This window comes from Helianthus annuus, chromosome 13 (genome assembly GCF_002127325.2).
Source record: "Helianthus annuus cultivar XRQ/B chromosome 13, HanXRQr2.0-SUNRISE, whole genome shotgun sequence".
Classification (NCBI taxonomy): Eukaryota; Viridiplantae; Streptophyta; class Magnoliopsida; order Asterales; family Asteraceae; genus Helianthus; species Helianthus annuus.
In genome coordinates this window covers 135,368,510-135,394,880 of record NC_035445.2, presented here as the reverse complement: position 1 = coordinate 135,394,880, position 26,371 = coordinate 135,368,510, and the positions used below count along the sequence as shown (strand labels likewise).

Here is a 26,371-nt window from a genome sequence, read left to right as displayed (position 1 = left end):
CAAAGAGATGATCTATATAATCCGAGTTTTTCTCGTCGGATTGCTAATTTACGACAAAGACTCATATTGAGTCTTTTGACCCAAGATTTACCCTTTTCATTCTCTATACTTATTCAAAGTATTTGCTTGATCATATAACTTGTTTTTAAACGACTCTTAAGGTTCATTTACTCGATTTTGCTTACGAGGGCGTTTTAGACATCTTAAACCCTTTCTTTACAACAAAGGACTTTTGATGTCGCAATTGACCAAAATTCCACTGTTAGAACTAGGATCTTGTTTAAATTGACATCATGTTCTTAAAACACAATGACAATAACTTAAATCATTCAGTTTACTTAAAAGATAAACCAATGTCCATTTTAACTTGTTTAGCCCTCATTGAACTTCAAGTTCTAATGATGATTTGACCAATTATACATACCTGGCTCGAATTAGTATATTGATTCGTTTCGATACCTTGCCTTAGTAGCCGCCAAGCGATAGCGATGTACATATCCATCCGATATTTATTTCTATGATCACATAACTCAACAATTATTAGTCAATATTGTCAAAGGGTGATAATTTCACCTTTTGACCCGTTTGGTCTAAAGGACCATGAAACTCTATGAGGTGGTATTTATTACCATCTTATCTATATGACTAACTTCGGTTTACACCGTATAGTCGTTCTACTTGTAAATCTTCTATTGATTTCTTTGACCCATTATAACCCAAGCTATAATGTGTCTTTCCCCAATTAAACGGTTGTTGTCCACAAATGACCAAAGTACCATTTTACCCTTATTATTTGCAATGGTTTACATTATAAGGTAACCATTTAAAAACTCATTATCTTTTAGTCATTTCATGACTAATTTACCGCATTAGCTCCTTTTGTCCCTTAAACATGATTTATGACCATTGTCTTTTGTTCCGGACCGCACTTGCCGTGTCGGAACATCATAAATTAAAACAAGACTTACTATTCACGACCTATCAAACCAATAGGTATCAAATAACTAGAATGTAAGCTTTACTTACCTTACCTCCAAATTATGCTTTTCCGTCATTCTTTCTTCGTTTGACACGCTTTGTTCCCAAGCTTTCACCTAGCTTGTTAATCGTCAAACTATCATTGTAAATTGTAAGATGGTTAGATTAGTCATAATCATTCACGACTATTCCATCTCACTTATTTCATACGTCGAAACTACTATTCGACTTCATGATTAGTTAACTTAGCTTATTAAAGTTAACCACTTTAAATCACAAGGTTCACTACATTAAGCCTAAATCAACATTATATTTAGAACCCTTCTCACTCCATATTACGCGAAATCACCATATCATTCAAATGCGCGTTTTCGCTCTAATTTCAACACTTTAGTTTTCGCTTAGGCATTTTAACAAACACCTAATGTGCATACATTTTTACACATTTGCAACTAGTTCATAACTAGTTATTTTTACCAAGATTAACATCAAAATTCACCACTATCACTTATGATCAAATACTCAAACTTGCAAATTGTTTAATTATATCCCGATTACTACCATGCATGATGATCCTAATCACAATCATATCGTCAAATTCACCATATGATTAAAACCCACTTAACCTAGTGTGGTAAATCATTCAATCATTCAATCCCTAGCATGTTATGTATGATTTTCACTTAGGGTTTTGTTCCTAAGCAAATATACATCACTAATCTAGCCATAGCTTCTCTAATCCATGCCTAATTCGCGATTAGGATGATTATCCAATTTTTTACAACTTCAAGAATGTTAGAAATTCGACATACCTTACGATCCCCTTGACTTGGTGACCGTTTCTATGTGTTCAAATCCGAATTTGACCCTTGTTTGATCCTCTAATTTGAGGGTTTTGTTGAAGTTAGGGTTTGAGCTCCCATGGAGCTTTCCCCTGGTCGCATACGTATGTGTGTGTATTGATTTCTATTATTTTTTTTATAAGTGTTTTAATAAAACACTATTCTAGTTGCCCATGTTTAGTCCCTCAAGTTTAGAGATTCATATATGAAACTATAACTCATAGTTTATTATTTAATTACCCTTTACTAACTAGGTTAATTTTACCTAGTTAACTTGGTGGGTTCCGGGAGTTATAATCCGTAGTGTTTTAAGTCCCGTTAACTCGGGCTCTTATAAACTCAATTCCTTAAATCTTTGTTTCGCTTGTATTTAATATTAGGATTTCTTATTAAATCCCAAATATTTACCGGGTTATTTTTACTACTAGCGGTACTTTACCCGTCTTTTAGTATTAACGTGGGTTAATTACCAAACCCGTTTTCGGGGTGTTACAAGTCTACCCCCCTTAAAGAGGTTTCGTCCTCGAAACCTTGCTTACCTAGTTCATTGAGTTTCTAAACTCAATGCGTTTGACTTGAGTAATCTCTTAAGCATTACTCATACTTTAACCAATTGTTAGCATTACCAGAAAAATTATGGTAATGTCTTTTTGGTTACAGAACTTCTACGTATCTCCTATGACATAATGTAACTTCGAAATAATGTAGTCTCGTTATTTCCACTAGTTTAGTTAACTTAGCGATATCCATCGCTTTCATATACCATCGAATTCCTTATGAATCCGTTACTTTGACCCGTTTAAAGGTCTTTTAGTGAAATCTTTCACTTTTAGCAATACTTTCTTTTGTTTTCAGATTTATTTATTCGGTTCAGTCATACCGAACCTACCGTTTACAAGCAAACCAAATTTATTTAAATGACCTTGACGAGTCTCCCTAATTAGACTTATTAGTCCAATTACTTTTTACCGCTTGCTTGGTTATAATGTGATTCTACTTCACATTACATTTCTTGACCGTGATTGTGTTACATCATGTTTAATCTATATCACATTTCATTTTCGAAAATATCACTTTTCGAATATATCGTTTTGCGCCTATCGATGTTAAGACCCATACTCTTTGATATTTGTTATTTCCAAATTCGTCTATAGTATTCATGTTTGTTAAAACGTTGTTTCTTACTAAAACTGAATTTTAGTTTAACGTTTTTCCTTTTTAACTATGTCAATTACTCATATCAAGGAAATTGACAATCCATAATTTATTCTCTTCCGTTTTCATTTTACGCGGGGAATCATAACTTGTTCCCTTGCTTTACACTATTGACCCGTAGGTTCTTTTTGGTCACGTAGACCTTAACACTGTGTTTAATCCCGTAGGTTATGATGATCCCATAGATCATCTTTTATTCTTGTCTATATTCAAATGTATATATATATATAGCTTCAAGGCATCTCTTATTATGTTTGGAATCGTTTATTTTCGCTCTTGAACTTTAATTGACCTTGACCGTAGTCTAAGGTTTTATTTTTATATTCCGACTTTGTCCTTAAGTTTGACGTTTTACAAAAACGACCCGTTAAGGACATATTTGCATTTTCCGGGTTCGAGTGTAAGTACACCCCCCTCCCAATACTTGTCTAAATCATTCTACATGCTTGCGTTTTATGGGTTCGAGTGTAAGTATCACTCCCTCCCAATCATTCTACATGCTTGTGTTTTCTGGGTTCGAGTATAAGTATCACTCCCTCCCAATACTTGTCTAAATCATTCTACATGCTTGCGTTTTCTGGGTTCGAGTGTAAGTATCACTCCCTCCCAAATACTTGTCTAAATCATTCTACATGCTTGCGTTTTCTGGGTTCGAGTGTAAGTATCACTCCCTCCCAATACTTGTCTAAATCATTCTACATGCTTGCGTTTTCTGGGTTCGAGTGTAAGTATCACTCCCTCCCAATACTTGTCTAAATCATTCTACATGCTTGCGTTTTCTGGGTTCGAGTGTAAGTATCACTCCCTCCCAATACTTGTCTAAATCATTCTACATGCTTGCGTTTTCTGGGTTCGAGTGTAAGTACACTCTCTCCCAATACTTGTCTAAATCATTTTACTTGCTTCTTTGTCCCTTTGCTCGGGCTCATTATCCTGATGTAATACACTTCAGTCACTCGGTTGTGCGTTTACATTATTATCAAATATTTTGCTTATCTGATTCATTTGGGGTACTTTTTAATTAGTCCCATTTACTCCGCCCTTACTACATCGGATGTAAATGTGTCCGCTATAAGAAACTCGTGGTATCATATGCCACTACTTACTTGGCCAGAGTAAGCGATTTAACACATGACGTACACGACCTTTTTATAGTTTTCACATCACGCCCTATGTAAGTAACGTCTCAAATTATCTCCATGTTTATGGTTTCATTTGGTAAAACTTTATTTAATTGTTAGTTAACAACTATTAGTTTTAGTCGTTTATTTCTTGAACATGTACAATGTCTCTTTTTATAAACGTTTATTCACATTCATTGATGTGATCATTACTTTTCTCAATAGGATTTATATTGAGAATATTTACTTGGATGATCACTCTTGTCCAAGTTTCTATATAAACAAGTCTTGTTATTTATTTGTTATTCATCATTGTGAATAACACATTTCCTATTAAATTCCTCTTGGAAATCAGGTTTTCCAAGTTCTATCATATGTGTATGCAACCGTTATTACTTACGCGTTTGTTGCATATAACGACTCGTACGATTAAATTTAAAAGTGTGCACCTGGTAATGCTTGCCCTAACGGGCTTCTCTTGTCATTAGTCTTGTTCGCGGCCGTTACGCGATTTTGGTCCTTGATGAGTATGCTCTTCCTATCATACCTCGGACCGTTCCATCATCATATCCATAATTCGTTCAACTCCCGTCATCTTCAGACGCGAGTGTCCTTCAATTACAACATTCACAAGAGTTAGTAATGTCAACTTCAATAATCGCTCGTATTATAATACAAGGCTTTTTCTACTATACGCGTCAACGCGCGTATTTTCGTCAACCATATTAATCATTTTAATTGGGGTAACGTGTATTACACGATAGCCCTATGTGTTGTTTACAACACTTTAGCATGCTAAGCTATTAACATACATGTACTTACCGGATTTGCGATCAAGCCTCGAACCGAACACACCTTACTCTTTAACCATGAGCTCTGATTACCAACTTGTAACAACCTGCTTACTAATTAACGGTTTTGTATGTAATTACCAACGATTAGATGTGTAGTTAAGACTACACATGCTATAAAAATACAGGTTTACTAAAACTTTTACAATACATAAGTTATTCTACAAAATGTGATTGAAATCGTTGTTTTAAAATTTACAACGTTACAAAGTGCGGAAGCGTGTATCTTTATCGTGTTCGGTTCTTCGTTGAGCTTGATCGTCTTCCGGCATCCCATAGTGTACCTACATTTCATAAACATGAAGTGCTTTAGTCTTACGGGGTTTAAATCATGTCCAAACGAGTCCGGGAATCAATTGATTATCAAAAGAAAAACAAGGACTTGAAAATCATTTCCACCGTAAATTACGGTGACACCGTAATTTACGGTGGCTCCTGTATTCATATCCCTCTACCATACAACAGTAGGTTACCACCGTAACCATATCAGCTCCACCGTAAATTACGGTGTCACCGTAATTTACGGTGGACCCTGCATCTAACTTTTTCAATTTGCCGAAATTTTGACCCGTTCATGTTTTTATCAAACGAAACATGTTTGTTTGATCCTTATTCTCACGGTAATTATAATTTCAATAATTCCTATCATATTAGGTTTAAGTCACGGGTTTCTCACGTATCTTAAACCCGTTTACGCTCATATGCGTAATTTGACCCGTTAAGGGTATTTAGGCATATTTTGAGCATGAAACGCTTTCATTCGTTTCTAGCGTTATTATACCACATTACTTATTATGAGATCTTCAACCACAACTAAATTTGTGGTGAGCTCAAAGAGATGATCTATATAATCCGAGTTTTTCTCGTCGGATTGCTAATTTACGACAAAGACTCATATTGAGTCTTTTGACCCAAGATTTACCCTTTTCATTCTCTATACTTATTCAAAGTATTTGCTTGATCATATAACTTGTTTTTAAACGACTCTTAAGGTTCATTTACTCGATTTTGCTTACGAGGGCGTTTTAGACATCTTAAACCCTTTCTTTACAACAAAGGACTTTTGATGTCGCAATTGACCAAAATTCCACTGTTAGAACTAGGATCTTGTTTAAATTGACATCATGTTCTTAAAACACAATGACAATAACTTAAATCATTCAGTTTACTTAAAAGATAAACCAATGTCCATTTTAACTTGTTTAGCCCTCATTGAACTTCAAGTTCTAATGATGATTTGACCAATTATACATACCTGGCTCGAATTAGTATATTGATTCGTTTCGATACCTTGCCTTAGTAGCCGCCAAGCGATAGCGATGTACATATCCATCCGATATTTATTTCTATGATCACATAACTCAACAATTATTAGTCAATATTGTCAAAGGGTGATAATTTCACCTTTTGACCCGTTTGGTCTAAAGGACCATGAAACTCTATGAGGTGGTATTTATTACCATCTTATCTATATGACTAACTTCGGTTTACACCGTATAGTCGTTCTACTTGTAAATCTTCTATTGATTTCTTTGACCCATTATAACCCAAGCTATAATGTGTCTTTCCCCAATTAAACGGTTGTTGTCCACAAATGACCAAAGTACCATTTTACCCTTATTATTTGCAATGGTTTACATTATAAGGTAACCATTTAAAAACTCATTATCTTTTAGTCATTTCATGACTAATTTACCGCATTAGCTCCTTTTGTCCCTTAAACATGATTTATGACCATTGTCTTTTGTTCCGGACCGCACTTGCCGTGTCGGAACATCATAAATTAAAACAAGACTTACTATTCACGACCTATCAAACCAATAGGTATCAAATAACTAGAATGTAAGCTTTACTTACCTTACCTCCAAATTATGCTTTTCCGTCATTCTTTCTTCGTTTGACACGCTTTGTTCCCAAGCTTTCACCTAGCTTGTTAATCGTCAAACTATCATTGTAAATTGTAAGATGGTTAGATTAGTCATAATCATTCACGACTATTCCATCTCACTTATTTCATACGTCGAAACTACTATTCGACTTCATGATTAGTTAACTTAGCTTATTAAAGTTAACCACTTTAAATCACAAGGTTCACTACATTAAGCCTAAATCAACATTATATTTAGAACCCTTCTCACTCCATATTACGCGAAATCACCATATCATTCAAATGCGCGTTTTCGCTCTAATTTCAACACTTTAGTTTTCGCTTAGGCATTTTAACAAACACCTAATGTGCATACATTTTTACACATTTGCAACTAGTTCATAACTAGTTATTTTTACCAAGATTAACATCAAAATTCACCACTATCACTTATGATCAAATACTCAAACTTGCAAATTGTTTAATTATATCCCGATTACTACCATGCATAATGATCCTAATCACAATCATATCGTCAAATTCACCATATGATTAAAACCCACTTAACCTAGTGTGGTAAATCATTCAATCATTCAATCCCTAGCATGTTATGTATGATTTTCACTTAGGGTTTTGTTCCTAAGCAAATATACATCACTAATCTAGCCATAGCTTCTCTAATCCATGCCTAATTCGCGATTAGGATGATTATCCAATTTTTTACAACTTCAAGAATGTTAGAAATTCGACATACCTTACGATCCCCTTGACTTGGTGACCGTTTCTATGTGTTCAAATCCGAATTTGACCCTTGTTTGATCCTCCAATTTGAGGGTTTTGTTGAAGTTAGGGTTTGAGCTCCCATGGAGCTTTCCCCTGGTCGCATACGTATGTGTGTGTATTGATTTCTATTATTTTTTTTATAAGTGTTTTAATAAAACACTATTCTAGTTGCCCATGTTTAGTCCCTCAAGTTTAGAGATTCATATATGAAACTATAACTCATAGTTTATTATTTAATTACCCTTTACTAACTAGGTTAATTTTACCTAGTTAACTTGGTGGGTTCCGGGAGTTATAATCCGTAGTGTTTTAAGTCCCGTTAACTCGGGCTCTTATAAACTCAATTCCTTAAATCTTTGTTTCGCTTGTATTTAATATTAGGATTTCTTATTAAATCCCAAATATTTACCGGGTTATTTTTACTACTAGCGGTACTTTACCCGTCTTTTAGTATTAACGTGGGTTAATTACCAAACCCGTTTTCGGGGTGTTACAGTTGCCGGGGGTAATTGTTACCGATAATGGAAAGCAATTTGCCGAGAAACCTTTCAGCCTTTGGTTCAAGGAATACAGGATCAACCAGATCTTTAGCTCAGTGGCTTACCCGCAGTCAAACGGCCAGGTCGAAAGGACCAACAGAAGCATTGTGGAAGGCATCAAAACAAGATTGGGGAGATATGAAAGCAATTGGCTCGAGAATTGCCTAGCGTTTTATGGGCAATTAGAACAACCGAAACAGCAAGTCACAAGAAAACACCTTACAGCTTGGTATTTGGATCCGAGGCCGTAATCCCTGCTGAAATAGGAGTTGTAACCCAACGAATTGTCAACATGGATCCCGAAGTAAATCAACAAGAGACCATGTTGAATTTACAACTCCTATAGGAAGCCCGAGATCAAGCGGCAATACAAGAAGCCAAATACAAACAAAAGATGGAAGCCTACTACAACAAGAAGGTTAAGAACGAACGATTCAAGCCAGGGGATCTAGTCCTCAGAAACAATGAAGCTAGCAAAAAAGAAAATCAAGGGAAGCTGGGCCCAAAATGGGAAGGTCCATATACCATCCTCGAAGCACACAAGGGCGGATCCTATAAGCTAGCAGACTCAGAAGGCAAAAGGCTTCCAAGACATTGGAACGGAAAAACCCTGAGAAAGTTCTATGTTTAGACAAAAAAGCTTGGTTTGTATCAAAATGAAAACCTTTTGTAAAAAGCAGATACTACTTGAATGAATGAAGTTGATTTATCAAACTTGTCTTTCTATCCTAATATCAGGTTGAGAACCTAGCAAAAAACTCCATGGCAAGGGCCATGTAAGGGGATGAGCTCCCAGGCCATATCACTCAATAGGTTCAAGGGTTGAATGAACCTATATAAGGGGTGAGTTCCTAAATCAATACAACTCCATGAGATTTATTAAGCAAAAACAATAATGTCTCATAGACAGGTTTGAACAGCCTACACCAATCGTTCCTTAAGTCTTAGAAATATAATCAACAAATAGGCTTACGAAATCAAGTAAATTACAAAGAAATAATGAAAAGGATAGATACTACGTCTTATTGTTAATAAACACTAAGGTAAAGTGTCTGCAGCACTGAACCCTTTAAAGTGTAAAAAACATAAAGACAAAGTAAACTCAACAAAGACAAGGCCAAAGAAAAATGACAATTGACAAATAAGCAGACCCATCAATAAAACACGCAAACCAAACCAGAAGCTACCAAGGCTTCAAGCCACCCAGATAATATGCTCGAAACATTGAAGGCTGCAACCCAAAAAACAGTTAACCAAAAGGCTTGAAGGGTTGATGGCCCACCAAACAAACCAAGCAAAACAAGTAAACAAACATACCACAAGTAACATAATAACCATCATATCATAACTAGGAAGGCCACGAAAGACCTTCAGATAAGAGTTAAAGCAAGTTCTAGTAACTTGCAAGAGAAACTATTGTTCAAGTGGCCATATAGGCCTAACAAACCACCAACAGGAACCTTAAGGGTTCCTGGAAACCTAATATTGTTTAAAATATTACAGACATAAAGTGTTTGCTAAGAAAGCTACGAATAAACATCAGGTGGCAGAAGGCTTGGAACCTTCAGTTTTGGACTTCTTGGCTTTCTTAGACTTCTTGGCCCTAGCACCATCATCACCACCAACCGCGGAGGCCTCCAAACCAACATCTTTTGAAGCATCAGGCAGACTCGAGAGGGTATCATCACTATCCCCAGAGTAAGATCTCTTCTTTGAAAGGGAGCCCAAAACCTCAGCACACACCTTTTCATTCAGTCCCTCAGGTTTCAAATCCTGTAAAACAGATAAAGGCTTACCAAAGCAAGAAGAAACCTCCTGAACATAGGGATAGGTTAGCCTCTCCATCTGCTCAACGGAGCCTTTGAAAATATCAGAAGCCTCGGGACGAAACAAAGGTGATTTCTCCAAGGGATGTCCAGATTCATGAAGCTTGTAACCAGCAATAAGGCCTTGGTGTTTCCCCAGGTTCAGAAGCTTAGTATAAACATCACCAAGGGCAGAATTGAACTCCTTGGAATGTAAAAGGTAAGTGACAACCTGCTGGAAACCATGCTCAGTTAACCACTGATTGTCAGCAGTAACACGGCCAACCGAAGCTTTCAACCCTTCTTTTTCCTCACGAAAGGCCTGTTGCTGAACAGCCAAGGCCTCCCGATCAGCTTTTAACTTCAGCAAGTTAGCTTCAAAACTCTTCTTCAAATCACCCATCTCAATATCATGCATCTTCTTCAAATCACTAACCTCCTTTCGCCACGCTGCTTCCTTCTCGGCAAAACTAGCTATCTCCTTTTTCATCGATGATAGGGAGGATTTCATCTTATCCTTCTTCTTAGAGAAGTCCTCATACTCTTGCATCCTTTGACGAAAACGAGTGATACCTTGAGGAAGCATGGCAGCAAGGTTGCAAGTGCTCAAAACCATCCGAGACAACATTAAGTCATCATCCATCTCAGCAATGGTCTTGTGCACAGAAGGAGGAGCGAGATGACTAAGAGCATCCTCACAAACAGCAGCATCTTTGAAGGTGTCGTCATTTTTCACCAACCAAGCAGGCACATAAGTCCCTTCAGGATTCAACCCTTCAACGTCCCTGCTTGAAGACTCCTGAACAGGGGTAGAAACAACCTTCTTGCTTTGAACCTTTTTACCACGAACAACCAACTCCTTGTCTTTCTCAACACCTGCTTCAACTTGATCTTCCGAAACTTCAATATCATCACTCAAATCCACTGGTTCGATAGAAGTGGATTGAGGACCAGCTTCAACAAACGACGAGAAGATCGGCGAGTTGAAGACTTGGGAGCATTAGACTTAGAAAAGCCCTTGACGTTGGCAACACTAGCATAACCCGTGCCCTCAAACCTTTGCTCGGCAGTCCTAACCACAACATTCTCACCCGGAACAGACGGGGCATCCTCAAACACAACATCAGAAGTGTCGTCACTCTTGATAAAATCCAAAGCAGACATGACTGACAAAAACAAACAAAAGCAAATAAGTCATAAGCAAAGCGAAATGAGTAAAAGGCAAAAGGGGAAAATGCATACCAATGCCATTTCTCATTGGCACCGGATCCCGATCGGCTTTCCCCCAAATATTACTAACCCCTAAAAGCACTAACAAATGTCCGGGGAAGGGACGAACCCTCGAAGGGCACCCCCGAATGGCTGTAAGAAAGGCATCGTTCAACTCAGATTCAGAAGGCTCCGGATCATTAAGAACAGCATCCGGATGCCTCCACACCATTTTGAAAGGAACAATAGACTCGGAAACTCAGAAAAAGCGATCCTTCCAGGACCCAAGTGTTGTAACCATGGATGAAATAAGGCAAGTATCAACCTTTGATGTCTCAAAGGTGAACCAGTCACCATTCTTGGCCAAACGAAAAAATCGCCGGAAAAGCAACAAAGAAGGATCATATCCAAGAGCACGACACAAAACTTCAAAATGCAAAACCCTAGCCATCCCCTTCGGATGAACTTGCCCAAAAGAAACCCGATAATACTCAAGCAAGTTCAAAACGAAAAAAGAAAAGGGATAACGAAGATTCGACCATTGAAAATGACGACAGTACAGAGCAATCGAACCAGGGTTTGGTTTATCAACGGAAACATCGCAAGCAGGGGCAGTTGGGTTAAATTTTTTATCAATGCCATATTCCAAACAAAATAAATCTACCCCCTCTTGTGTCATTCGAGAAAATGACTTTGCTAAGTCCTTAAGAGCACCCATTTTTGAAGAAACAAAAAACGAAGAGTGAAAGATATAGAGAAAACTAACCTCAGAGAAGGAAGAAACTTGGAGAAGTTATGAGTAAAATGGAAAAGATTCACAAAGTATAAAATAAATATGAACCTAGGACAGGGGTAATAAAGGTAAATAATAACTCCTGCAAAACCGCCGCCCTATCAACTGACACACATCAATCAAATCAACTGTCAATCATTTAAAATTCAAATTCAAAAATTAACTGCCTTCAGCCTTTCAAACCTTCAAGCAACGAACCCTTGAAACATTCAAGTGACAAAACATATGCATAAAAGTCAGAAGTCTTTGAGCATACTACCCCAAAAACCTCTGACTTGGGGGGCTGATGATGGGGGTATCCCAAGACTAAATAAAGTGACTAGATATGCAAATGCTTAAAAGGTTGAAAGGTTCACCGGTTGAAAAGCTGTAAAGTGAGAAAAGCGAGGAACAGTAATCAATCACATCTGAGAACTCGTTTCACCAACTCACGCCCACAAAAGCAGAGCAGGTCTGCACGATACATGCTATTACCCAGGGGTCCAAAGCCTTCAACCCCAAAAGGGGAAACCCTCCATTGCAAACAGGTTCCACTAGTCTTGTACATACCATTTGAGGAGATGTCTTCCCCTATAAGAAGACAGCTCATTCACTCCAAAAAGACATTCCGAAACAGAGAGATTCCTTCATCTCTGGTCATTCATAGAGTACTTGCTCACTTCCAAGTTACTCCTTGTCACATCCACCACACACACATTCTATTTGCTCTCATTTCTGGATTCGAGCTCATCTCGGAGATAGAACTTTAAAGCAAATAACAATTACATACTAGTGAACCTCCTTCCACGTTTTGCAAACGTGGGGGGACCCCGCGACCTGCGTTAGGCAAGGCTGAACCCTTCAGCCTTCTTGCCTAACCAACTCAGCTACCATCCTTGGTCTCGTGTTTGTTGCATCAACAACATTTAAATACAAATTACCAAAGTACCCTTATTTTATATCTGAAATTACCAAAATACCCTTTCAGTTAATATACAATATAGATTGAGTTAAGGTTGTGGAGCAAACTGGCGACAAAACCGTTAAAACGAGCAAACCACATGGAGCAAAACGGAAGTTTACTCTTTGGATTTTGACCACTGATGGAGATGATCTAATTCGCTTCCAAACATGTAATTCAGTTTCAATTAGAGGTGCACAAGTCAACTTTTTTTTCCCAAACCGCTTCACGACAACAAAAGTCAAAACCTGTTGCCCAAACCGGTTTCCAAGTAAAAAATGATCGTTTCAATTCCAAACAAATTTCGGTTTTAAGCCGGTTTTTTCTTGGTTCGGTTTTTTTTTTTTGAATGGCTAATGTTACTCTTCCAAACTCCTATATTTACAACTAAATCACCCTTGCTTGGGATTGAACCCAAGACTTTCCACTAAAAGGCAAAAGCCTTTACCAAGTGAGCTAGCCCCACTTGGCAAGAGCCTTTACCAATTTGTATTTCTTGGTTCGGTTTGGTTAAAACAAAGGCAACTCCCATCCTTGCCACTAATTAGCTTCCAGACAGCGCACAAATCAATTTTTTCCCAAACCGGTTTCCAAGTGGAAAATGTTCGGTTCCTTTCCAAAAAGGTTACCGGTTTTAACAAAGGGATCTTCATACCGGTTCGATTCAAAACCGGGCTCAAATTATAACTTATCTAAATCCTGCAAAACCCTCGACGCACTAGAGAGAAGAAGCTCCTACAACAATGGCGATTGTGACCACCAGACGAACCCTAACTTCTCTCTTTTCTCGCATCCGATCATCATCATCATCATCATCATCTTCAACCTCTTCTCGTTCTCGATTTGCTGTCTCTCTCATCAACCACCACTATGAATCGGCTCAACTCGCTCCACGGGTTCCTGTTCGACTCAAATCGTCCGGGTCGGGTTACTCTCCGCTGAACGATTCGTCTCCGAACTGGAGCAACCGTCCGCCAAAAGAGACGATTTTGCTTGATGGATGTGATTATGAACATTGGCTTATTGTTATGGAGTTTCCCACGGATCCTAAACCGTCGGAAGAGGAGATGATTGATTCATATGTCAAAACCCTAGCTTCTGTTCTTGAAAGGTATTAATCGTGTGTATATCTTCTGATTAAAAAACCGAGGAACCGACGGTTGAAATCAATTCTAGCTGCGTTCGAGCCGGCTCGTTGAACCTTAATTTTATATATACACACATGTTTAGTGTTTAGTTAGTGGTTAGATTTAGGGTTTATAATTTAGATTTAGGGGTTAAGGTTTATAATTTAGATTTTAGGGTTTAGGGTTTATAATTTAGATTTTAGGGATCTTCCAAAGATGAAGTGATTGATTAAAACCTTAGCTTCTATTCTTGAGAGGTATTAGTTATGTAGAGAAAGTGTAAAATACAATAGTGCTTATCGTGCGATGCGTACGTGAGCAGAAGATTGAGACACGTGCCATCCCTTATTTTTTTATAACGTGCGTGATTATGTATATAACATGTGTAATTAGGGGTTTTGAACAACCTATGCATAATTTTGAGTTTAACATACGTGATTTTCATGTTTGGTGGCATGCGGGTGTTGATTTTTTTTATAACGTGCGTGATTAGGGTGTAACCCAACCCATGCATAATTATGCAATAACGTGCGTAATTATGTCATGGTAATTACTATTGTGCCATCGCGTTCAGTTGAAGGCCTAGGGTTTGTCAATCGTGTTGATGAGACCCTCGCGTACGCAACGTACGATATCCAATATTGTATGTTAACCGGCCTCTAGTTATGTACAACTCAAACGAACTCCTATCGAACTCATTTCAGCCGCGTTGGAAGTTGGAACCAGCTTGTATATGGTTTAGGTGTTTAGCTTTTAGGGTTTATAATTTAGATTTTAGGGTGTAGCTTTAGGGTTTATATTCATTGTTTAGCTTTTACGGTTTATATTTAGATTTTATCGGTTTAGGGTTCTGGTTAGGGTTTAACGAGTCGGTTCTAACGTCGCTGGAATGAGTTGAGCCGGAGTTTGTTTGAGTCGGTCTCTGTCTGGTTCCCCACTTTTTTAAAGTCCTACAATGAACCCACCAGTGGCGGAACTATCCCATTAAATCAGGGGTATCCTAAATTTTTTTTATCATACAATCATACAATATTAGAAAAACGACAATAAATGAAGTAAAGCAAATAGTAAATACCTAATAGATTTGTTCTCTTCTTTTTTTCATAGCTTGAAATCGCTCTATCACATCCTCGTCTTTTACCTTATGAAAAAACATTTTCGACCGCACAAACCATGACATTGTTCAAATAGATTATTTTATTATTTGGGCTTTATTATTTATTACAATTTGGGCTTAATTATCGTAAAACTAATTATTTGGGCTTAGTTACTAAAGGTTTTGGGCTTCATGAATAATATCAAGTTTCAAAATTTTCTCTTAGGGTATCCTCGTATATGCTTAGGGGTATCTTATTTATAAAACCGAAAAAAATTACACTGTGAATGCGAATACGGGGTTGAGCCGTAGCCCATGCTACGGCTAAGTCAACATTGGTTCCGTCCCTGGAACCCACCTCCTAATTTTACTATAATATATTCCTGATTTTGTTGTGTTTATATTATTGTTATGTGTTTATTAAAATTTGTAAAATTCTTGAATGCATTGTGTTTTTGAAGTAAAATTCCAATGGTTGTTATTTGAACTGGCTTGTGAGAGATTATTGCAAATTTCAGACGATGCATGTTCGATTTGGGTTTGTGTATTAGTGCATTAGTAGTTGATCTGTAATAATGTGATTATTATATGAAGTGTTTTGTGTGTGTGGTGGTTTTCAGTGAGGAGGAGGCAAAGAAGAAAATATACTCTGTTTCAACTACAACTTATACGGGTTTTGGTGCTTTGATATCCGAGGAGCTATCCTACAAAGTCAAAGGTTTTACTAGATCTTGATTCTTTTTAGGGCTAATGAGTCTAGATATTATTATTTAGTTAGTCACTTCAAGGGTCAAGTTATTCTACAAAGTCTTCTAATTGTAAGAAGTGTAAGAAGGATTTATAGAGTGACAAGTGTCTAATAACCTAAAACTAAACCCACTACATCACCACCAAAAACCTAAACACCCACCCCCACCCCCCCACCACCACCCAAAAACCTAAACCCCCCCCCCCCCCACCCCCACACCCCCCACCCCCAAAAAACCTAAAAAAAAATCTAAAAAAAACTAAACACCCACACCCACCCCCCACCCCCACCCAAAAACCTAAACCCCCACCCCCTCGGCAAAAAAAAAAAAAAAAAATTTTTTTTTTTTTAGGGTGGGTGGTGTGTGTGTGTGTGTGGGGGGGGGGGGGGGGGGGTTTAGGTTTTTGGTGGTGGTGGATGTTTAAGGTTTTTTTTTTTAGTGGGTTTTTTTGTGTAGTGGGTTTTTTAGGTTATTGGACACTTGTCACTCTATAAATCCTTCTTACACTTCTTACAATTAGGATCCTTTGTATTTGATCCTAATCCGTCACTTCAATATCTTTTTATCTGCAGTTTTGTGACCGATGGTCCATTCACAGTAGAAAATTGACACAGATAACTGAAGTTCCGAAACGTTAATAACTTTTCATTTTGAGCAGGTCTACCTGGCGTTCTTTGGGTTTTGCCTGATTCATATCTTGATGTACCCAACAAAGATTATGGAGGTTTGTTTATATGAGTTTCGTTACAATACAGTCCCATTATTCATTGTTATATCAAATGTCATTTCTGGTAAAATTTGTTTGTTTGTAGGAGATTTATTTATCGATGGGAAAGTCATACCACGGCCGCAGTACAGGTTCACTGACAGGCAGCAAAACACTAGGCCGCGTTCAAGACCGCGATATGATAAACGTCGTGAGACAATGCAGACTATACGCAGAGAGCCCATTCAAAGAGACGGGTGGACCCAGGATCAAGGACAGACTGTAGCTCAACCAGCTGCAAGCCGGGGTCCAGGTCAAACTGATGGGTCTAATAGCTAATGCTATAATGATGTTGCTGGTTAAGTTTATTGATGTTATTTTTTAATGATGTTGCTTGTTAAGTTATCAATGTTACATTTTCTTATAATGTCATAATTATGCAATAGTTCTCCATGTTTCACAATTACTTGTAATTCAAGTTATTGGTTATAGGACATGGATCGCCTGGTCTTTGCCCATGCATGTGGTTTATTGCATAGCCAGTTGAGCCACAGTGCAGTTTGGACCCAAGTTTGGGTCAGATACCTTATTGACACGATTAAAAACTTGTTTAACCTGTATAACCTGTTTATGACACGATCATAGTTACCTACTTCGTGGTTCGCTCCGGTACGGGTACGTGGTTTGGGTGTGCGATTCGCTAGAGGTGACGTTTTCAGTACCGGGGGGGGGGGGATCATTTTGGTACGAAATGGTATAGTGTACCATGGAGGACGGTTCGGTGTACACAAATTAAAACAGAATTCACCAAATTTCAAAATAAATGTTTAAATACACAAACTACTTTTATACTTTTTATGTTTAAATGTTTACGAGTAAAAATAGAGGGGTTAAATGTTGAAATACCTAATCATATTTAAACCCTAAAACCTAAAACACCCAAATGCGCAGCCGTTTTCTTCTTCCCCTTTTTCCTGGTTTCCTGTTGAAAACAACACCGGTGTCGGAATTTGTCGCCAAAATTTGTGTCGGAAGTCGCTATATGGTCGATACGTACCTTGTAGCGCCATATGGCCACCACGCAACGCTAATCGCAATAGCGGCCACCATAGACGCCATTGACCGTACCGGTTTACCAGTCCATGCCGTTCTGGTACGCTAACGATTTTCTATTGGGTACACCACGATCCAATACGTGGATCGTGGCTACCCTAGCGATTTAGGTAACTATGGACACGATTAGCACATTAAACATTTAACTAACGGTGTTAAATGTGTTAGCAGGTCGAAGTGACATGTTTTAGTTTTGTTTATCATTATAACATAAATTTGTATTACAAATATAATTTCTCCCATAATTAGCTAATTAAGGATTTTATGAATTGTAATTTTTGTTAACTTTTATTGTATTGTGTTAGTTATGTCTTATCATTTACTATATTAAGTGAGTTGTGCTAATGATCATGTTAAATATGTCATGCTATTCCGCTTATTCGTATTATTAAACTGTATGTTTAATCATTCACAACGTATTACCGTTCTTATCATTAAATTATTCATCATTGAATTGTGTTAAACTTTTTGTGTCATGTCATTTCTATTATTAAATTGGGTATATTCGATCATGTTAACTGTGTCATGTCATTCGTATTATTGAACTGTTTCAGTTTAATCATGTAAAATGTGACAGTACTATTCTATCGTTATTAAATTGTTTATAACTAAATTGTGCTAGACCATTCAAGTGTCATGTCATTTGCGTTATTTATATATTATCAAATTGTAATATGTTGGTGCTATTGTTTGTTGTATCTTATGCATTATTGGTTTAATATGTATGATATGTTTGTACATTTGACTTTTTAACTTGTATAGTTATTTTACAACCATCTTTTAAAGAAATTCAAATAATTGTTATTTATATAATATAATTTTGTAACATTTTTAGGTATATAGTTTTGTACATTTAGCTTAGTTAGTGTTTCATGCTTTAATTAGTTGTACCCTTAGTTTAGAAGGTTGTAGCTTTTTGTTTATTTATATGCTATTATTTTGCAACATGTTAGTGCAATGTTGTGTTGTAAGTGTGGCTTTAGTTATAGTTTATGCTATTTTTTAGTTGTACCATTTCTTTGGTTATTTGTACATTATTATTTATAAATATATATACTATTAAGTTGGTGATTTATGCTATTTTTAGTTGTACCATTTCTTTGGTTATTTGTACATTATTTATAAATTTATATACTATTAATTTGGAACATTTGTATGTATGTTTGGTTGTAAATTGTGCTTAAGTGGTTGTACCTTAATCAAATAATGGTTTCATTACCTTACCAAATTCAATCTGTTTTGTATGCATGTGTGGTTGTAAATTGTGCTTAAGTTTTGTATCCTAATCAAATAATGGTTTCACCATATTCAATCAGTTTGATCCATTTAAAGCTGTGTTGTTTTATTTGTAAATTATTATTATTTATAATAATCTAATTAATTTAGCCAAAATCTTGTATAAATATAATTTGCAACATATTGATGCAATGGTTGTTGTAATGTATGCGTTATGGTTTGTATAGTGGTAATGATATATATTATATATAGATTACGATGAACCTGTCAAACGGGAAAAAATAGACGTGAGTTCATCGTAACGTGCGAGTCCTAGATCAACTTAGTTATTTTATTCTGTGTTTTACGTTTCGGTTTAATTTCTTCGCAATAACACGCGGCAACTTCAGTATCGGTAGTCGCTGGCAATAGTGTGGCATTAGTGCTCACCCCCGCCGCAACGCGTGGGCTACTTAATACTAGTTGAATTGATTATACATAATCATGTGCTTAAAAAAACACGTTAAACTATTTAGCCAAAGGTGTCATGTTCGTGCTCTTAGAAACTTAAGGGACCATTGATGCCATTTCTATATTCCTAGACCGTTTAGACCAAAAGGTGCACAGAGTAACCAACAATCCATTTTTTTTTCAAATTTTTAGGTGGTTTCCATCCATCCGGTGATCAACCAACCCCAACCATAACTCCGTCGGATCACGGCGGCGCAACGACGGACTTCCGGCTACACTCCGTCAGGTAAGCCCTACGTCAATCCACATCTCATTAGTTTCCCCTGATCTATCCCATTCCAATTCCATTTTCACATATCGTTTCAAAAACCTAAAACGTAACAACACGAAGCCGTATTAGCAACCGAAAAACCTATGAGTTCGAACTTTAATAGATCAACATCAACTCAAACTGGAGCTCTAAACAATTTCAATTTCGGTATCAATTTGAATCGATCTAAGCAGTGGCGAAGCTTGAAAAAAAGTTCGGGGGCGGAAGGTAACGGACCTAAAAAAAAATTTCTATCGCGTAGTTTCGAGGTGTATGTTCGGGTCGGACGTCGGTGATTCGATTCGGGTCGGAGCGGGTCAAACATCTATATCTATACTATATAATAAAAGAAACCTATTTTAGGACACTTGTCATTCTCTCATTTAATTGATTAAAACTATTAATAATCTATCTACTATAATAAAACAATTTTTAAATGTTTACATAGCAATGATTTATCTATTATTGTTTTTATTTAATGGGATAATTTTGCAAAGAAAAAAAGTAACGAATAGGAAAAGAATTTTTAAATGTTTACATAGTAACGTATTCTTTGGTTCATTACTAAATGTACTAAAATTTACAATTACATGAAAATCTATCACAAAGCTTAGAATTTTATTTATTATTATTAGGCTAATTAAGACAATAAATAAGAGATAAGTGTGAAATATATGATTTATCTTTTATTGTTCTTATATTTGAAACATACACTAAATTTAAACAAAATAATAATTATCCATAATTAAATAAGAGAGTTATCTATAATTTGGTGGAAGAGGTTAAACTAAATAATAATAATAATTTATATTTAAGTAAAACAATAGATGGTCTAATATAGTATCCCACAAAAGGTTTCTTTTATCATAGTAGATATATATATATATATATACTATATAATAAAAGAAACCTGATTTTGGACACGTGTCATTCATTGAAGATATCTATATTTGTAATTTCCTACCTTTTTATACTTAATATTATTATTTACCAAAGTGACACTTTTTTATTTAGTTTACCCTTATTTCATATTTTATGAAAAAAAAATATCGATTATTCTATCTCTTATTTTCATATTGCATTTTTTTTTTAAATTTAGTTTGTACTTATCTTTTTCGTTCAAATGGGACAGAAGTAAAATTATTGGGTTTCACATTTGTAATTAGTTATTTTTTTATTAAGATGCTATCGTTCTATTTGCTCATGTTCAAAATGATCAGAAAAAAAAACTCAGTTATTTTTGTTTCTAGGAAATCATAATCCTTTTATTTGATTCAATCATTCTAGAACTTTTAAAACTAAAATATAATATATCATAATTAAATTCACATTTCAAAACCCTCAAAATTCAACCATTCAATAATCACAATTACTCACACGTATAAGCCCATATATAATCTAACCTACTTTTAATAAAGGATTCCAATTAATTCTATGTGAAATTTATAAAGATTTTTTTTATACACTTAATTTCATATATAATCTAATCTAACTTTTAATAATGTATATATGTGTGGACGCTCGGAGGGCAAAAGTGAAATTGCACTAATTTTAACGTTATTTTACTAAATTTGTGAAAATAATGTTAAAAGCGGCGGACGGTTAATCATGCATCATCATCATGTGGTGGCTTTGATAGCAGAAAGACAAAAGGGAACATGCACTAATCGGTCTTTGTCCCGATTGCTAAGTGTTACGTGCCTTATATCCAAAGCTTGATGCAAAACTACTATCGAGTCGGGGGTCTTACTGAAAGCAGCCTCTACATCTTACTCTCCTCAGTACCTTAGCTTTGCTATTTGTGGGATTTACTGAGTATGATGATGATGATTTAGTATATATAATTAGATTTATTCAACCCGTATAATACACGGGATTTATAAAGATATATTTTTTTATTATTTAGTTTATAAAATTACATTTGTCTAACCCGTGTAATATACAAGGTTACAAAATTACATTTATTTAACCCTTGTAATACACAGTGTTTTTAAAGATATAACTTTTTTTATTATTTAGTATATATAATTAGATTTATTCAACCCGTACAATACACGGGTTTTTATTATTTGGTATATAAAATTACATTTATTCAGTACAATACATGAGGTTCTTAGAGATATAATTTTTTTTATTATTTAATATATAAAATTACATTTGTTCAACCCGTGTAATAAACAAGATTTTTAAAGAATAATTGTTTTATTTTAGTATATAAAATTACATTTATTCAACCCGTGTAATACACGGGGTTCTAACCTAGTATATATATATATATATATATATATATATATATATATATAATAAACTAATATTAAATGTTATCCTAATTTATTAAAAATATAACTTTTTTTATTATTTGGTATACAAAATTATATTTATTCAACTCGTATAAAATACGGGGTTTGAAAAACATAACTTTTTTTTTTATTATTTACTATACAAAGTTACCTTTATATAACCCGTGTAATACACGAAGTTTTTAAAGATATAACTTTTTTTTTATCATTTGCTATGTAAAATTAGATTTATTCAACACGTGTAATACACAAGGTTTTTAAGAATATAATTATTTTATTATTTGTTAGATTTTTCAACCCGACTATACACGGGTTTTTTAAAGATACGACATTTTTAGTATTTAATATACAAAATTACATTTATTTAATCTGTGTAATACACATAGTTTTTAAAAGTATAACTCCTTTTTAGATCTATTCAACACGTGTAACATACGAGGTTTTTAAGGATGTAATTTTTTTATTATTGGGTAGATTTATTCAACTCGATTATACACGAGTTTTTTTAAAAATACGACGTTTTTAGCATTTAGGATACAAAATTACATTTATTTAATCTGTGTAATACATATGGTTTTTAAGGATATAACTTTTTTATTAATTTTGATATATAAAATTACATTTATTTAACCCGTACAATACGGGGTTCATAAAAATATAACTTTTTATTATTTAATATATAAAATTACATTTATTCAACCCGTGTAATACACGGGGTTCTAACCTAGTTAATATCATATAAAAAACGTTCTCAAACATTAAAAAAAAAGAAGTTATCATTTTATTCTTCCCTATTAGCATAATCTAATAACAAAACAAATTAACAAATCACCCTAAATTTCAAACTCTAATTTCTATCTAAATCAAATCACAATAAGATTAAATAAATAAAATTAGACATTGTTATAGAAAGATTCAACAAGTTTAGGGCAAAAATTCAGACCAATTTCACCCCTAATTTCAACCTAAATCACATAAATTGCAGCCCTAAATTAAACCTAAAGATAAAAAACACATACCTTTAACCTTATGAAGATTGAAAAAGTCGAATAAGAGTACAAGACCACAACAACGACCAGCGTTTTGGCTTCTATTCTCGAATGAGAAGCTGAAGTCGAGCAGTTATGGAACCTGCGTTTTTCCCCCTTCTACAGTTCTGGCTTGTGGCTTCTGTTCTTCTGGTCGATGTCCCAAAGTAAACGAATTTGTTTTTTTTTGATAGGGTGGGCTTTTAAGTTGGGCTATATAATGATTTGATTTGAGTTATATAATATACATTCTAGTATTCTACCAAATACAATGATTTGGCTATAATATTTGGGCTAATTAAATATTTTATTCGGGCTATATAAATAAAAAAATTAAAATGAGGGGTCGCAAACGTATATATCTAATTTTTTTTTTTTATAAAACCGAGGGGTTGAAAACATATATACCTACAAAATCCTATACAAAATGTACATAAAGTTCGGGGGGTCGGGCGGCCCTCCCCGCCCATTAAATCCTGCGCCCCTAGATCTAAGCCTCTTAATAATAATAATAGTAACACATACATACATACATACATACATACATACAACCTAAGCTTGCGCGTTGCGGGGACTGTCAATTGGAACAAAAAACAGACGTACAAACGTTGAACGACACACGCGCGTTGCGGGTGTTAACTCGTCAAATTTAGACCGAAACGGACCGTCTTGGGCATGCCAACCAGTTGCGCCTACGCGGTCGGGGTCACAAAATGGCCTACATCCATGGTGGGAGACATCACCGGAAGAAGCTGGGCTGCGTTGGCACCACGCTGCCGTTACGAGTGTAGTGATTGCAAACAAGAACTCGAGTTTGTTTAGTGATCTGGCTGGATCAAGTTTGGGGATAGGGAAGGGGAATAGTAGTAGTGTACCTTTGAAGAATGTCGCATTGGTTTTGTCGCAAGCAGCTAGTAAAAGTGCTTACTCGACGGCGGTATGGCGGATTCGTTGCCCAAATCTGGTAGTAGTGTGAACAGTGGTGGTAGTTGGGGTACTTCACAAGGTTTTGGGAATTATAATACGAGTGATTATGGTATAATAAGAGTCAAAGTCTTGGAGGTATGTCGATGAAAAGTTCGACTGTGAGTGGTGGTGGAGGCCGCGTTAGTGCAAATAAGGATCCATTTGGATCTTTAGTTGATTTTAGCTCTAAGCCAGCTGGCATGAAAGCTGGAAGTAAAATGGCTGCACCGATCAGAATGCACCGAAACCTAGCTTCACAGGTTCAGGCATTGGTGGTTCTCAATCGAAATTGGACGATTTTGGTTCTGGCAATATGCAAAGTCAGCCACTGGTTCAGTCAACAGTAGGGAATGATTTTGATGTGCTATCCTCTTCATCATCAGCCGGTAACGCTTCCAAGGGGTTTCAAGTCCGATATTGGCAAAGGAGGAGGTGATGTAGGCGGAACTACTGAGCTTGAAGGGCTTCCTCCACCACCCGCAGGTGTCACGTCGTCATTGACAAAGAACAAGGGAATGGATAATTACAAAGCGGGCCAATATCCTGATGCGATAAAATGGTTGTCGTGGGCTGTAATACTATTGGAAAAGGCCGGTGATAATGCGGGCACTATGGAGGTTTTGTCATCCAGGGCTTCATGTTACAAAGAAGTGGGAGAATACAAGAAGGCGGTTGCTGGTTATTCAAAGGTACAGTTACAGTTTCTCGTCGTTGATAGTGTTTGCTATCATTTATGTGTTAAGTAAGTTTGTGTTTTAGCATAGAGTAAAATGCTATTTTCGTCCCTAAGGTTTGGCCAATTTTGTGACTTTCATCCAAATGTTTGTTTTTCCGCATCTGGATCCAAAAGGTTTCAAATCTTGCCATTTCCATACGGCTCGTTAACTCTATCCATTTTTCTTCGTTAAGTCAGGGGTATTTTTGTCTTTTTACCTACTTGTTTTTATTTTTGTTTAGTAAGGGTATATTGAATACTTGTACATCGCTTGTACATAAAGTGAAAAAGACCGAATTGCTCTTTAAGTTAACAAAAAAGACGGGAATACCCCTGACTTAACAGAGAAAAATGGAAGGAGTTAACGAGCCGGATGAAAATGACAAGATATCAAACCTTTTGGATCTGGATGCAGAAAAATAAACCTTTGGACAAACCTCATGGACGAAAATGACATTGTACTCTTTAGTATATTAGTTGTTAAAGTTTAATGCATAGTTATTAAGGCACAGATGTCTCATGTGGCATTGGTTGTTAAAGTTTAATGCATAGTTATTAAGGCACAGATGTCTCATGTGGCATCATAGTTAGATGGGTTCGTTCTTATAGTTTTGAAATGGGCGAGATCCCATCTTATAGTTTCAAAAATTTCCCTCGTGTTCTTGTAGATCGTGACAACTAAGGTGCCCAACGTCAAATCTTTTGAGAAAACAAACAAACCCGTAATAAAAAAACACAAATTAATCTCATCATATATGCTGTGTAGGTGCTAGAGCAAGATGGCAAAAATGTGGCGGTTCTTGTACAACGTGCACTTTTGTATGAGAGCATGGAGAAATATAAGCTTGGAGCGGAAGACCTGAGAACCGTTATGAACATTGATCCGGGAAACAAGGTTGCAAGAATTACCATTCACCGGCTCACCAAATTGGCCAGCTAAGAAAGGATAGAGAAAACAAATAATTCCATGCCCCCTTTCTTGTATTCGTGTTCAAGAGTTTCAATATTATACGGCGTTTAATATAGAAAAATATCAGAAATGATCATCAAAATCGCTATGTGATGCCTTTGAAAGCTAAAATCTTGTTTTATCTGGAAGATGCACCATAGTGAATAGCATGATCATACCAATTCCAACAAACTAAGTTGGGGGGAATGGCAATTGGCGTAGTTTCACATGGATTGCACCTAACTTTGTTCTTACATATTGAGTTATGCAAGTATATGATCAACCCGAACCCAGAAGTTGCAGGTAAGCTTTCAATGAATTAAGCACAACAACACGTGCTAATAGAACAATAGTTGAACACCTGGACTTGAAAGTTGTAAGTTAGAATGTTGAAAGTTGAAATAGTTGAACTTGAAAGTTGTAAGTTAGAATGTTGAATGTTGAAACCATCAAGCTAAGAATTAGATGCTATTGTGTTAATACTAATCAACTAAAAATAAAGTGTTGTTTGACCATATTCCTAACCCACGAATTGTTTGACCAGACCCAAAAGTTTTGACTAGTACGAGAAGAGAAGCGCCGTCCTAGGGTGCTCACAACGATGCGCCTACTCAGGGTGCCTCATGTATCCATCGGTAAAGTGACACTTTTAATCGCTTCTTGTAAATGCCTCACTTGTCCAC

At 36.0% G+C, this 26,371-nt stretch overlaps 1 protein-coding gene and 1 pseudogene across 1 annotated transcript; both read left to right on the top strand.

Annotated features, from left to right (window-relative positions):
* Positions 1-13,609: 13,609 nt before the first annotated feature.
* LOC110899415 (multiple organellar RNA editing factor 3, mitochondrial) lies at positions 13,610-17,117 on the top strand. Its single transcript, XM_022146305.2, has 4 exons — positions 13,610-14,054; positions 15,787-15,884; positions 16,574-16,639; positions 16,728-17,117. The coding sequence occupies exons 1-4, from the start codon at positions 13,687-13,689 to the stop codon at positions 16,958-16,960; spliced, it is 765 nt and encodes a 254-aa protein (XP_022001997.1). The 5' UTR covers positions 13,610-13,686; the 3' UTR covers positions 16,961-17,117.
* Positions 17,118-19,567: 2,450 nt separating this feature from the next.
* On the top strand, positions 19,568-26,152 carry LOC110901766 (annotated as a pseudogene).
* Positions 26,153-26,371: the final 219 nt, after the last annotated feature.

Coding starts and splice junctions, on each gene's coding strand:
- LOC110899415 (XM_022146305.2), top strand. CDS start 13,687: ATGGCGATTGTGACCACCAGACGAACCCTAACTTCTCTCTTTTCTCGC. Junction 14,055..15,786: donor CTAGCTTCTGTTCTTGAAAG/GTATTAATCGTG, acceptor GGTGGTTTTCAG/TGAGGAGGAGGCAAAGAAGA. Junction 16,640..16,727: donor ACCCAACAAAGATTATGGAG/GTTTGTTTATAT, acceptor GTTTGTTTGTAG/GAGATTTATTTATCGATGGG.